Raw genomic sequence first — 13,365 nt, 5'->3', positions numbered from 1 at the left:
ATTTTTGTCTATTTCTTTTCACATTTTTAGTTCTACTTTTTCTCATATTTTCTTATTACATTTTTATAACAAAACTTTTCGTGAATGTATTACGAAATTCGTCTTAACATAATATCAATGTTGAATATTAATGTTGTTATTGATGTATCAGTGTAACATGAATTGTGAAGTAATTCAATGTCAGTTTTATCATGAAAGCTTGTATATTGTATATGTATATCGCAGGATTGTGTGTTCTCCTTCGTATCTGTCTTACGGCAGTTTCCGAAAATGTATGAACAAATAATGAAAAAAAGAAGACTCAGCATTGTCATATATTAATGGTCTCTTATCGCCATTGTACCTTTCAAGGTTCGCAGGCTAGTGGTATAAAATTAATCAATAACGCGCGTTTTCTTTCTTCACCGTATCATATAATCATACCCTGAACGACTTAATTATAATGCTCCCGGTACTTTGTGGCTGCTTCTCCACAAAGTACAAGATATAAATGAATTTTTATATACTACGCCGTAGTATAATTACGGTCTGCTCAGATTTGCTCGCTTTTGTTTAATACGTTAACTAATATAATTATATGATGTAATATAACATTTGATTAATACTTTACTAATTTATTACATTCAACTCAACACGCAAATCTTAATAATATTTTATTTATTTAATTACACTATATTTATTTTAATACTGTAACCTCGGCTGTGACATTTGTTATAACCAAAGATAATTTTATTCCTAAATCGTAAAAAGTGTGATTTTCTGTGTTAATATTATAGAGGTGGTGTAGATATCTGACTGATTAACATTTTTATAAATTCTTTACTATTTTTAGATACACTGTACATATTTTAATTCTTTTTTATTCTAAAATCTACTTAAACTATTATGGCATTTTTTTATTTAGATTGCAGCAACAATATGTAGATACATATACTAATATATAATATATATTAGTTATTTTTCATTTACACCAAACTTAGATAACTCTCATCTGTGATATCATAACTTAGTTAAATGCGCGTTCCTTTTCATTCTGACAATTTTTTACTTATAATCTACACAAGCTTAAAATCGTGTGCTTTACTTGTGAATTTTGTTAACTAATAGCGTTTTCGAATGGAGTGGATTTGAACCCGACCCGGTTCGGTTAACTCATGTTTGACCCGAGAATATCATAATCTCGTTCAATCAGAAATCAAAGTAAAGCATGTGACATCATGGATCCGACCCAGGTTAGGTTCAAACCCACTCTATTCGAAAACGCTATAACATAAAAGAGTGAGGTTTATAAATCTGTATTAAGCGATAACTTTGTCACCAAAGTAAACAAGTAATGACGTCATTATCTGAGTATATGAAATACTCACATAACTTTAGACTCAGTATCACTTGTGTGAAAACAGAAAGCAACTATTTAGTTGAATCCAGTATTATTATTACGGACGCATTTGTAAAGTTCTTAATTAAATTGCCTTCAATTCATATGGTATATCTAATGGACTATTCTCCAGAAATCTCGTCGACTGTTTCCCACACCGGACTACTCGAAACAGATTCCTCGTCCGTCCTATTTGCGTGCGTGCTGACGGAAGTTGTAGCTCGCGGTATCGAGCCAACTTTCCCACCCTAGCACTAGAACGCCACCCTAGCTTTGCTACTTGAGCCCGAACAGATGCCGCATCCCTTAAAAAAACTAGGTTCCTATTGTGCCACTAATAGAAAGTCAAGCGTCGACTCACACGCTTACGCTCGCTTACACGGGTGTCGCTATGCGTGAATATACGTGTGTTTCTGGTCATTGTACGTTCCGATCGATCACGACCGGCGAGGAAAAAGCCACAAAAAAAATGGTCGTAAAATATTTTTATCTCGTTTACTACACGCATGCGCCATAAATTAAATTAATTAAATTGAACTCTGTATACAGTATGAAACCAATATAAAACTCGTACGCGTATTATATATTAAAAAACAAGTTTCTATTAAAATATAAAATGCTAGAAATATGAGCTAAAATTGGTGTTATTCGAGACATGATAATAATGTAATAAATTAGCAACTGTACTATAATTATCAGCATATTTTTTCACTCACCATTTGATTTACTAACTCTGTCTTTTTTAATTCATCTTTCTACAAGTTCTTTATTTTTTTTTAGTATAAAATACATTAAACTCAATCTTTCTTTTCAAAGTAAAATTATCTGAATTTGTCATAAATAATTATTTCATATCAACGATGATTTTGTTTTTTAAGGAAAGAATATGTATAAGTTAAGATATATATTTTACAAAGTTAATTCTCTCTTTTTCGAAGCACTTTGTATGATACGAAGACATAATACAGTCATAACATTGGTTTCAATGATATTTTATCTGGGGAGTAACTGTAATGACTGAGATGTTCGACCTTTTTTGATAAGCGAAGCATGGTGATTAAAGCTAGTATGAAGCGCAGATAATTATATCGGGCTCTTCGGTGAGTTTATTATATAATTAAAAATACGTAATTTTACGATTTGCACGCGATAGTCACAGTTAGATTAATTTAAACGCTATTAAGTCATGCTATAGCCGGCCTCACGAGAGCTTTAGTTGTCATCGCCCATTCTACAATTGCGTAAGCGTAGTTGTAAGTGATTGTAAGAATTGACCAATCACACAGTCGAATATAAGGACAATATTTGGCTGTGATTGATAATTTTTACAACTACGTTTACGTAATTGTAGAATGAGGGTAACATTTATGTATCATTGTTTTAAAGTTATGGAGTATCATACATTACAAATAATATGAATATATATATATATATTTATAAATAATAAATAAATACTTTTAGTAATTAGTGAAATTTTTTATTTATTTTAATTAAGAATCTTTTTACGATAATAAAATATACTATATATTAAAACTTAATCGAGGTGCAGTTAAAAAGACTCGTTGACGACAAAATTATCAATTTGTAATAATCGCGACACGCGCGGTGCGAAATCACTATGGTTTACGTGCACGCAAAGAAGAAAGAGAAACAAGAAATGTGCTTGCGTAATTACTCATCTTACGGACTTAATGAATCAGTAAATGAATGAATGGATATTACGTGGGTGCGAGAGAGTACTTAGAACGCTCAAAGATTTATCTCGTTATCCGCAATCAAATACAAGCTTATGTTCTATCGATGTCGACGGTCGAGATTGTCGACCTCTTATCATCGAATATAACACGCGATCTTGTTCGCGAATTGGTACGTGCGAACTTTGAACTGAATTGATCTTTTTTTTTCTGATCCGTTTGTTACGAATCTCGAGATGAGATCTCGCTCCGAATTCGAATACACCTTTCTCTCCGACTATATTTCCGATCGTGCAAATCATTTTTTCTTTCTCTTTTTGCTTATTCAATCCGACACGATAGTGCTCCCGTGAGAAGGGGAGGAGGGGAGATCTACCACCCGCGCGTTCCTGCACTGTCACCGGCGTTGATGATCTCTCGCTATCCTCGTCTGTGATTTCAGTCGGCCGGACACGATGGCATCTGGCGGTTAAAAATATTTCTTCCGTGGACGTGCCGCAGGCGCGCGCGCTTTTTGTTCGGTCTCCTCGACAGTCGGGGCTATAGTCGCGAATCTGTACGCTTCGCGAAGTAATTATGCCGGGCGGGAAGTCTAGGGCCAGAAATACTTCGCGTACCGAGGGCGCGGTGAGTGCGCCGTAACAACGAAGAGCCGTGCGACGACGCGCCGGCAGTCGCGCGTGCACATGTACACGTATACGCGTACAATGTCGGGAGACACGTAGACAATAGAAATAGAAAACCGACGCTATAAAGTCGGAGTACGTCCGTGAGTAGCGAGGCGCCGGGAGGGAGAGCAATGGTCTCAGCAAGATTTCCTCGCCCGATCGCCGGACGTTTGCACACTGACTGATTGCTGCCACGATTGACAATCGTGACTTACGAGATTATTATCTATCGTGCGTAGTTATGCTGTCAACATATCTTCGCTAAATATACATGTCGGGCCGCTTATTTTTAGCGCGTCCGTCAAACTTAAGTTTAATTTTGAGAAAATTACTAATGATATAAGTCTCGTAAAATCCAGTCCGTTTTTCTCTTGTCTTTATTAACTCTCCGGAACTCTAACACACACGATGAATCTATTGGATCCAATTATAACTTTTCTTTGTAAAAAAATGTTACACAATTTAACTTTCTTTATGTTACATCTGCAAATTTGAATTGTTTTTATTAAAACATATTTAATATTAATTTTTCTTTATACGAATTATGTCATTGTAGTTCCTTGAAATTAATTAGTGTCTTTTATATCAATTAAATGAGTCTTACAGAGTCAATAACTATGTTGCAGATTTTGACATCAGCTCCGGCGGGTTAAAAAGTTCTTTTCATAAAAGATAATTACAGTTTACAAAAACCAGAAATAGCTCTTTAATTAAAACACTTGACATTTTCTGTTATGTGTTGATGAAGAAATAGGATTCTTGGATTTAAGTTCCTTTTATCAAAACGGCTTGCAAACGTAAGTCAGTAATTCAGTACATGTATTATATATTTATCTACATATTCCTGAGAATAGATATCGAATTCTTTATAAACTCGGATACGTTGGAAAGAAGCAATTCGGCTTTCCCCGGCTATGTCCTATCGCGCGGGATCATACGGTGAGCGATTGTCAAGCTAATCGTAAAATAAATAGATCTTCCTAGAGAGCCTCAAGCAAGAGATTGGACACCATATGTGTGGTCCACCATATTTTTCAAGATCTGCTTAAGACAATGAGATACACAGATACATAATCTATCCCATTCTATCTTAATTCTGCTTAAAATAGAATGAGACAGATGCATGATCTATCTCATTTATATCTTAAGTAGGTTTTGAAAAATATGACGGACCAATGTATAGTATCCAATCTTTTACTTGAGGAGATCTCTAGATCTTCCTAACAATGAAATAGGACGCGAGTCGCGCAGAAAATGTGATAGATTGCATTTATCGATCTCGCACTCGTTGTAATCCCTTAGTACCAGTGCTGAGATTTAATTGAACATTTCAGCCGATTTTCAGCTTGGTTTCTACCCCTTATGCCGATCGGCATTTAGAGTGCGCGCGGGTTGGTGAAGTAAGGGGCAGGAACTAAACCGAAAATCAGCCGAAGTGTTCGACTAAATCCCAGCACTGCCTTATGGGGAGTCTACAATAGAAGTCGTAGCGGTCGTAGAGTCTTAAGTCGTAGAAAATTGACCAATCATAGCCGATTATTCTTCTCACATTCGACTGTGATTGGTTAATTTTCTACGACTTGAGACTCTACGACCGCTACAACTTCTATTGTAGACCCCGCGTTAGTATCACTCGTAGCGGTCGTTCGAAGCATCACGTTTACGACACATGCGCTCGTAGTAAACGGAGCACGTGGCCCTCGACGAGCCCCGATCCGCCACGACTCGCGATTCGCGCGAGTGCACACGTGTGCATGCGCATCGTGCGCGTGCATACAGCATTCCCTCGCAGGCGTATCGCGCGAGCATGTGCGCGTAAAAAATACGCTGGAGGCGCGCGCGTGCAGCGCAGACAATGTTCATCATTGTAACGAATTATAATATACGTATGCGACACATAGCAGCACTGGCCCATTATCGGCATCCCCACTGTCCGCTCGATGTTTTTCTTGTGTGCGGTTCGCATAATAGGTTGCGGCATAATGCGTATCGAGCACGAGCAGAGACGCCGATGTTATAATCCTGACCTTCTTGATAACACGCTTCTGGTGTGATGATTTGGCGCGCGACGATTAAGGGACGATGTGATCTTTTGTTATTTCAAGAAAAGGTGCTTCTTATTTTCGTAAATAATATTACTATCATCTTTGATATTATAATTATTGAAATTATTTTAGCATAGATGCTTTTTCCTCGGTTTATATGATGAAGTGTTTGGCAGGTCTTTATAATTATAAAGACGCTTTGCCAATTAAAAATATTTATATTGAATATTATAATACTGACATTATATCTGGCTCTCCACAATGATTCGATCTTTGTGAAAAGATTCGCTCGTTCGATCTAGATATCGTAGAAGGAAATTACGCAGATTCCTGATGCCCTTACGCAACGCATCTCGCATACAAATATTATCTTTATCTTCATAAATATTATCTTTGTCGTAAATTGGATCGCAGGAACGAAAATCTTTGTGCCAACTATTAGAAACAATTCCATTTAAAATCTTATGATACTTTCTCTCTTTTTCTTAATATATGATTATATACTAATTCTTATTTATCATGTATTAATGTTATTATTATTATTTTAATATATAATTAATATTATATAAAATAATATAAATTCTAATTTTACTAAAATACATATATCATTATCTTAATATAATATATACTTCCTTTCTTAATATTCGATATATAAATGTATTTTTAGACAAATATATATTTTGTCAGAATTGTTACACGTCTTATTTAGCAACGCAAACGCAGTTTATATTTAATCTGTCTCTCTTGAAGAATTGATCGATCAATCTACATATATATATATATATCTTGGGGGAGGAGGATTGCATACATTTCGAGTGATGCACTATATAAATATTATCTTTATCCCCGCGATACAGTTAGTGGTGCCTAAAGCGAAATGGCCGATGACAGTCGATGTCATTATATATTTCATAACTTTATGATACATCGCTTTCATGTTCCGAGAAGATGCGCGCGGCATTCTCTCAGCACCGTAAATCGTTCTCTATTATGTGACTAACAAATGTCTGCGTAAACGCGCAGTAATAAATCTCCCCTTGTAATTATACACATCACAGGGGACGATTTTGAACGCAAAGCGATGTGTAAAACTCGCATCCTCCAGTTGAAAAGTCGTTTACGTCTAAAAGTCATTATCTTTGACATATATATATGTGTAATGGACCTTACCTCTATACATTAATCGTGCAGCTCAAAAATGTAGGTCAAGCGCGTTAATGAGAGAAATCATTGACACACTACTGGATAAAATGCTCGATTTTTTAATACAGATTAATGCACATTTTTTTACTTGCTTGACGCGACATACGCCGTATAGATTCGAAAATTAAAACACGATTTGAAGGGAGAGGAAAACAATTATTATTATTACTATTATTATTATTATTTCAGTTTGATTGTGTTGCAAGTCCAAAAATAATAGACGCACAGTCATACATATTTGAGGTAAATGTATTTAAAATAAATATATATAGAATTACTATTTCAACATCTAATGCAAATGATGACTGTATAATAGTTGGCGCTTCTTTTTACTTAGTGGAAAAAATTATTTCGAAAAATTTCAAGACCGGGGATTTACAGTCATTAATTTGTTCCATCGAGTAGATTACTTTCGGAAACGAAAAACGTCGAAGCCTGCGTGTCGCCGGAAATGCGGTTAAGGCTCGTTCCGCTTTTCATCGGGTGTCGATCAACGAAATCGTGAACTGCGTTTGTTCCTGACCTCACAACCTCACTCGCGTTCGCCAGCAGAAGATAATCGCGGCTAACGTATAGTTCTCTTTCTCTTTCGCTTTCTCTCTTTCTTTCTTCTCGTCTTCGTTGCGTCTCCCGCGCGTTCTCGGTCAGTCGATTAATGGAATCTCGTTCGATTAATGGAGAGAGATTGTTGCGACACGACAGCGCAACAATAATTCCCGCCCGATAATTACGTCTCGCGTTCAGTTACGTAACTTAACGTTCCTCCACTTGTCCGCGTGTCGATATCGGCGACGAGACACCACCGCTGCCGTCGAGCCAACAGACGGCCGATCGATCGCGCGATTTGGATTTAGATTTGGTAATTTGTAGACGGAAATGAATGGACGAACTTGGGCTAGTCCGTGTCTAAATTAACTCCGCGCCAGATGGCAGATAGTTTAGACGTCGCGCCTGCCGGGGGCGACCGGGTGACGTAAGGAGCGACGTCGTTCCATCGCTCGCTCGTACGATCCTCCTCTAGATGATGCTGAAATTGTACCCTCCACTACTCTTTCGTGCTGCCAGCAAACTGGATAAACCGCAGTAATCAACACAACGTAAATGAGTTCTGCGACATTTTAAGTAATCTTTTCACGATACACGTAAGAAAAAGCGAATCGTATCATCAAGCATATAGAGAATATATGAAGATTTCCAACGCTGATATTCCTCCCCCGCTCTTTTTTTTCGCTCTTCCTCCACGATACACATCCCAATTGAGTACGCCGATGCAAGAAAAATAAAAAAAGAGAAAGCAAAAAGACAAAAAAAACACTCAGCAGTCTCCCGTTACGCTTGTGTTGCAGACTGAGGATGTCCTCAAAGAGGAAGTCGCCACCAACGAAGCTATCGGAAGGCGGGGGCGGTGCGGGTACAGTGGCAGGCGCCAACGAGGAGGAGGAGGACACTACCTCGCCGGTGGCCGGTTCCGGTGGCGAGGCAGCCGTCGTCGTCGGTGAGGAGGGTGCCACCACCCCCGTCGACATCGAGGAGTGCTACTCCCATCAGAGAGGCGGCGAGTGCGAGTCCTCCGGCTGTTCATCGCCGGCGACTACCAGCGAGCCGGATCTACGCGACTCGCCGTCGCCTTCATTGAATTCCTTGCGGACGGCCAAGCGACAGAGGCTGTTGTTCCTGTCGAGCCAAGAGACCCTCGCACCGTATCATCCTCATCATCACCACCATCACCATCACCACCACCATCATCACCATACGAACACGTCGTCGTCGTCGGGAGGTGCACTGGAACCGGCGAGCTCCTCGGAGTGCGGATCGCCACCCACCCTCCTTTCCGTCGATCCCTATTACCCCCATCATCCACATCACAATAACAACAACAACAGCGTCACGCAGAATAACAACAACAATAACGGCAGTGGTACCACCGTTGCAGGCAGTAAAAGGTCCATGGACGACGTTCTTAAAAGACTAACGTGCAAGATGAACAGCGAATCCTTGTCTATCCAGGACGATACTACCAATACCAGGCGGACACCCCCGCCGCTCTCTTCCACGCCAACCGGTCACAATGCACATAGGTTAGTCCAGGTGATCAGATATTGAAATAGAGGATTAGAGCAAAATAAGACTCACTACTTCCTATTTTAAATTGTTTGAAACAATAAAAAAAGGACTATCGATTTATCATTTGACTATCAAATAATGAATAAAGAAATAGATTCAATAGTTTTTTAAGTAAACACGTTCGCGAATATTAGTTAATTTACTTGTTAATAGTTTTTTATTCTATGGGGTGTCTAGCAAATTTGCTTGTCAAAAAAAAATATGTTCATTATTTAAAATTATTATGTACATGAAATGCAAAAAACAAGGAAAGAGATCGCTTCTCTCTCTCTCTCTCTCTCTCTATATATATATATATATACTTTTAATATAGATCTTTCAATTGTCATTTTGACTATCTTCCGTTTAATATCGATCCGGTTGCTATTAACGCGGTCAGGAAGTATCCCGCAAATAACAGGAAATGAGAACAGTGTGCCGTTTGAGAACTTCTTCCAATTTTGCTGATCGTTTAGACTCCGTTACGATTCGTGTAATCCATGCGACGTATCTCGATAAGCGACTCTTATGCAACTTGTGTATGTTAATTATTCGATGCCGTGTTCGATCGACATTGTAACAGTGCACTACTCTGTTGCAATATCTGCCTCATAATGCGCCACCGTGTCGCCGAGGTTATCGTATCTCTCCCACTTTACATAACTGATTAATATAATATAATGGTAAATCAGAGACGGATGTTGCTTTTTGCAACTTTATTACGAGTGCCTATAATTTTTGCTTTCGCAACTAATTGCCGACTTATACATATAATCGAAGCATATACAAATACTTATTTAAATTTAATCTCGATTTTATAACGAGGAGCTAATCGCAAAATCAGTTGCAAATTGTTATTTATCGGTCAAACAAGTTGATATGCTATAGTTACTGTATCAGTCACAATAAAATTTATATAGTCACAATAAAATTTACCATTTTTAGAGCACTTGCAGCAATTCAATAGGGGAACATCTTGGTACACATAGCAAGTACGTTTTGTTTTATACGATATTACGTTTTGTACGATATATTTTTCAATCAGATAAATATAGTTATATATACATTCATATTTGAAAAAAGTATAAAATTTTTTTCTATGGAAGTTGAGTGTTCAAATTTTAGTGTTTAGCTCATAACATTATTGATATTCTTCGAACACAGCTTACAACGCGATATTTCACATTCTCCATCATCCGTTGTTATCGCCGGAAATTAGGGCGTCAGCTATAATTTTGTTTTCTGAAAGAAAAGACTACTGTGTCGTTTCTTGCCTCAACATTCTCAAGGCCTGGTATCTCGGATATAGTAACATGCAACTAACGATCGGGCGGGACCTAAAAGAGACTATTGTCCCGAAACCATAAGGTCAACCTAGCGGTCTCTTGAAATGGATCTCTATTGCCGTACAGTCAGTTGACAATGACTAGTAATTCTGGAACAAAAAGCATTATATCGTAAAACATACCACAATAGAATATAATTCGAAACAATTATTGTCAAATACAAAATTTTTTAAATCAATTTTCGGTTTTGGTATAATAGGTATATTCTGAAATAGTTTTAATTTAATGAAAATCATTGTATTTTGTAGTCTCTAATAATTAATCTAAATATAATATTCACATTTATCTGATCTCGTAAGTTCTTAAAAAATTAATCAACATTGAGGGTTTTTAATTAATAGCGCTAATTTATATCTACAGTCTTAATAATTATATCGTTCTTTGATTTATAAAAAAGCTTTTATTAATTTACTAGACTGCTCAATATAATAATATGTTCTTTACATAGCAATAATCTATATCAGTTATTTAATGTTAGTACATCTTACATTGATAGATACAGTTTAATTTTTTCGTTTTAATCCATAACAATATTTAAATTTATTATATGATACAAAGACTGCGTTCTTATATTCACTACCAGTGCTGAAAATTTATAGTGCACATATATAATATATATTATATGCAAATTTTCGGTATTGACAGTGAATAATCGGAACGCAGCATCTTAATCAATTCCGGATAATCCGTGGGACAATATTCGTATATGGAGATTGACATATATTTTTCAAACGATTATTTTGCGTCGATAATAACCACTTTAGATAATCAAGTCTTTCAATGAATTAATTTGTTTGCATAATTTTTTTTCTTTATTCGGTAAATTGTTCACACAGAATCGAGAATACGGAATCTAAATGTGTATAATTATGATTGTGCGTCATACAAGATGGTACGATAACGCTACGATGTTACTATAAAATTATATTTTTGCGTTTCACGATTATTCTACAACATACTAATGACGCATTGATTGATATTGAAATTAGAAATTACTGATTTAATGAAACGTTTACGCAAATATTTTCTTCAAATTGTTATGAATTTTCTATTCGTGTTATTTTTTTTAAGACTTATTATTGACACAAAAAGTGTATTGCGTTATGATTCGCGCAAAATAACACCTAGCAATATTACACGAAGAACAGGCAACAATAGAATAACAAAAATTTCTGCAAAAAGTGTCTTCCCTCAAGCTAGATGTGTAACGCAATGTCTTATGTTGACATGTAGTCATTGAAAGTAAACGAGTGAACTTGGCAGCGTGGAGAAGTGGTAGCACAGAACTGTGCCAGTCTGCTGCCCACATCGAGCAGACGGCTGGCCAAGATTCTTCAAAAATTCAGCCAACAGTACAACATGCACTTACGTTGACGTTTATCTTCTTTTTGGAGCACATTCAATTTGACTTAGCGTACATCGAAATAGCATGGATTCGATTTAAAAATATACGGCTAATACTCACGAATTTCTTATCACGCTGGAACAATGTATGTGTAACATTTAATACCAAGTGTAATTAATTTGTTTCCAGTATAGTTCTATCAATTTATTTTTAAGCTAGATTTTAATCATTAATAATTTAATTCGTTGTTTACTTGGAATGTCGCGAAGATAATTCCAATGTGTCATACGAGTTTCGAGGAAATCGACACGGTTTGGAGGTACTTTGAACTCGTGCAAATTTGCTCAGCAGGACGTACAAACAACTGTAACAACATTGTTACATAAAGCGTCTCGAATTCATGCATCATATATGCACTACTGACGTATCGCGCGCGAATCGTATTATGAGCACGTACGAGCATTCGGAGATGCGAGAAGAGTTATAGAGTAGACGAAAATATCGGGCATATATATTAGCTCTCAGCTATTCTAAATATAGTAGGTATTGGATAAAAACCCCCGTGAAGAAACCACGTCGCATTATGGACCGGCGATAACTTTGATACATAAAAACTTCTGATATTTCCAATGTCGGAGGGCAAAACGACGTCGACAGAAATTTTTGTCGATAGTCAGCTAAACAGTGTAATGCTATTAAAATAATCGACTCGATTTACAAAAACGTAGAATAATTCTTTTTAGCAAATAGGAATTTAGAGATACAGCAGTTAAGTTGACATTGTTAAATTTGCTGATTTTATCGTGAAGTTAAGACACTTCTATTTTGCGGCAGAGAGAAGCCGAGATAAAAGATTGATAGATACATAAATAACTTGGTGATTTATATATATATATTACAAGATAATGAGCTAGTAACGACATCGATCGTGACGCTTAATAACTTAGACATCTAATTATCGACAGTTATACTTAACGATATTAATAATTTTGATGAAGCGCTGCTATAAATCGAATTAAAAGATCTCCCATGAAGATTTCATGTTCGATCTTCGGCGATAAAAAATGCGAAAAGACCTCTTTATTCTTATTGATTTCATCTACAATCCGTGTGCTATCAATTTATCATACATTCTCGCGTCCGTTAGTCTGCGTAGACAAGAGCGAGTTGCGTATGCAGAGAATAGAACAAAAGAGACGAGCGATCATTTATCTTGGCTCGCGCACGAAATTAAGCCCTTTGAATATCTTAGCATGCGATAATAATAACAGAAGGCTTTTTATTTTTTAAATTGTTAAACATGAACGAAATCTGTCGCCGAACTCACATCATTATTGTCACGCTAAAGAAAGTTCGCGTGGAATTAAGGCTTTTCGTGAAACCGGATGCGCATTTTCGCTGACTGCCGACTAAACAAGATAGATTTAAACACTCAGAAAATATTCAAGTATCATCGTCCGTTTAATTTTTTGCGGTGAAATTAAACGGACTGTAATCTCATAATTATTTCACGAATTGACAGCTGAGAAAAAATATTAAAAATTTCATTCTATATCTCACACATTTTTCTGTTTTAAAATACA

At 36.6% G+C, this 13,365-nt stretch overlaps 1 protein-coding gene across 1 annotated transcript in view; it reads left to right on the top strand.

Annotated features, from left to right (window-relative positions):
• The window catches only part of Sox102F (transcription factor Sox102F), a 189,019-nt gene that overhangs the window by 137,800 nt on the left and 37,854 nt on the right, over nt 1-13,365 (top strand). The window contains exon 4 of the mRNA XM_018452120.1: nt 8,335-9,066. Coding sequence (XP_018307622.1) covers nt 8,335-9,066 — 732 coding nt within the window. The remainder of the gene's footprint in view (nt 1-8,334; nt 9,067-13,365) is intronic.

This window comes from Mycetomoellerius zeteki, unplaced genomic scaffold (assembly GCF_001594055.1).
Source record: "Mycetomoellerius zeteki isolate Tzet28-1 unplaced genomic scaffold, Tzet1.0 scaffold108, whole genome shotgun sequence".
Lineage (NCBI taxonomy): Eukaryota > Metazoa > Arthropoda > Insecta > Hymenoptera > Formicidae > Mycetomoellerius > Mycetomoellerius zeteki.
The sequence above is the reverse complement of the archived record's forward strand: the minus strand, read 5'-3'. Positions and strand labels throughout refer to the sequence as shown.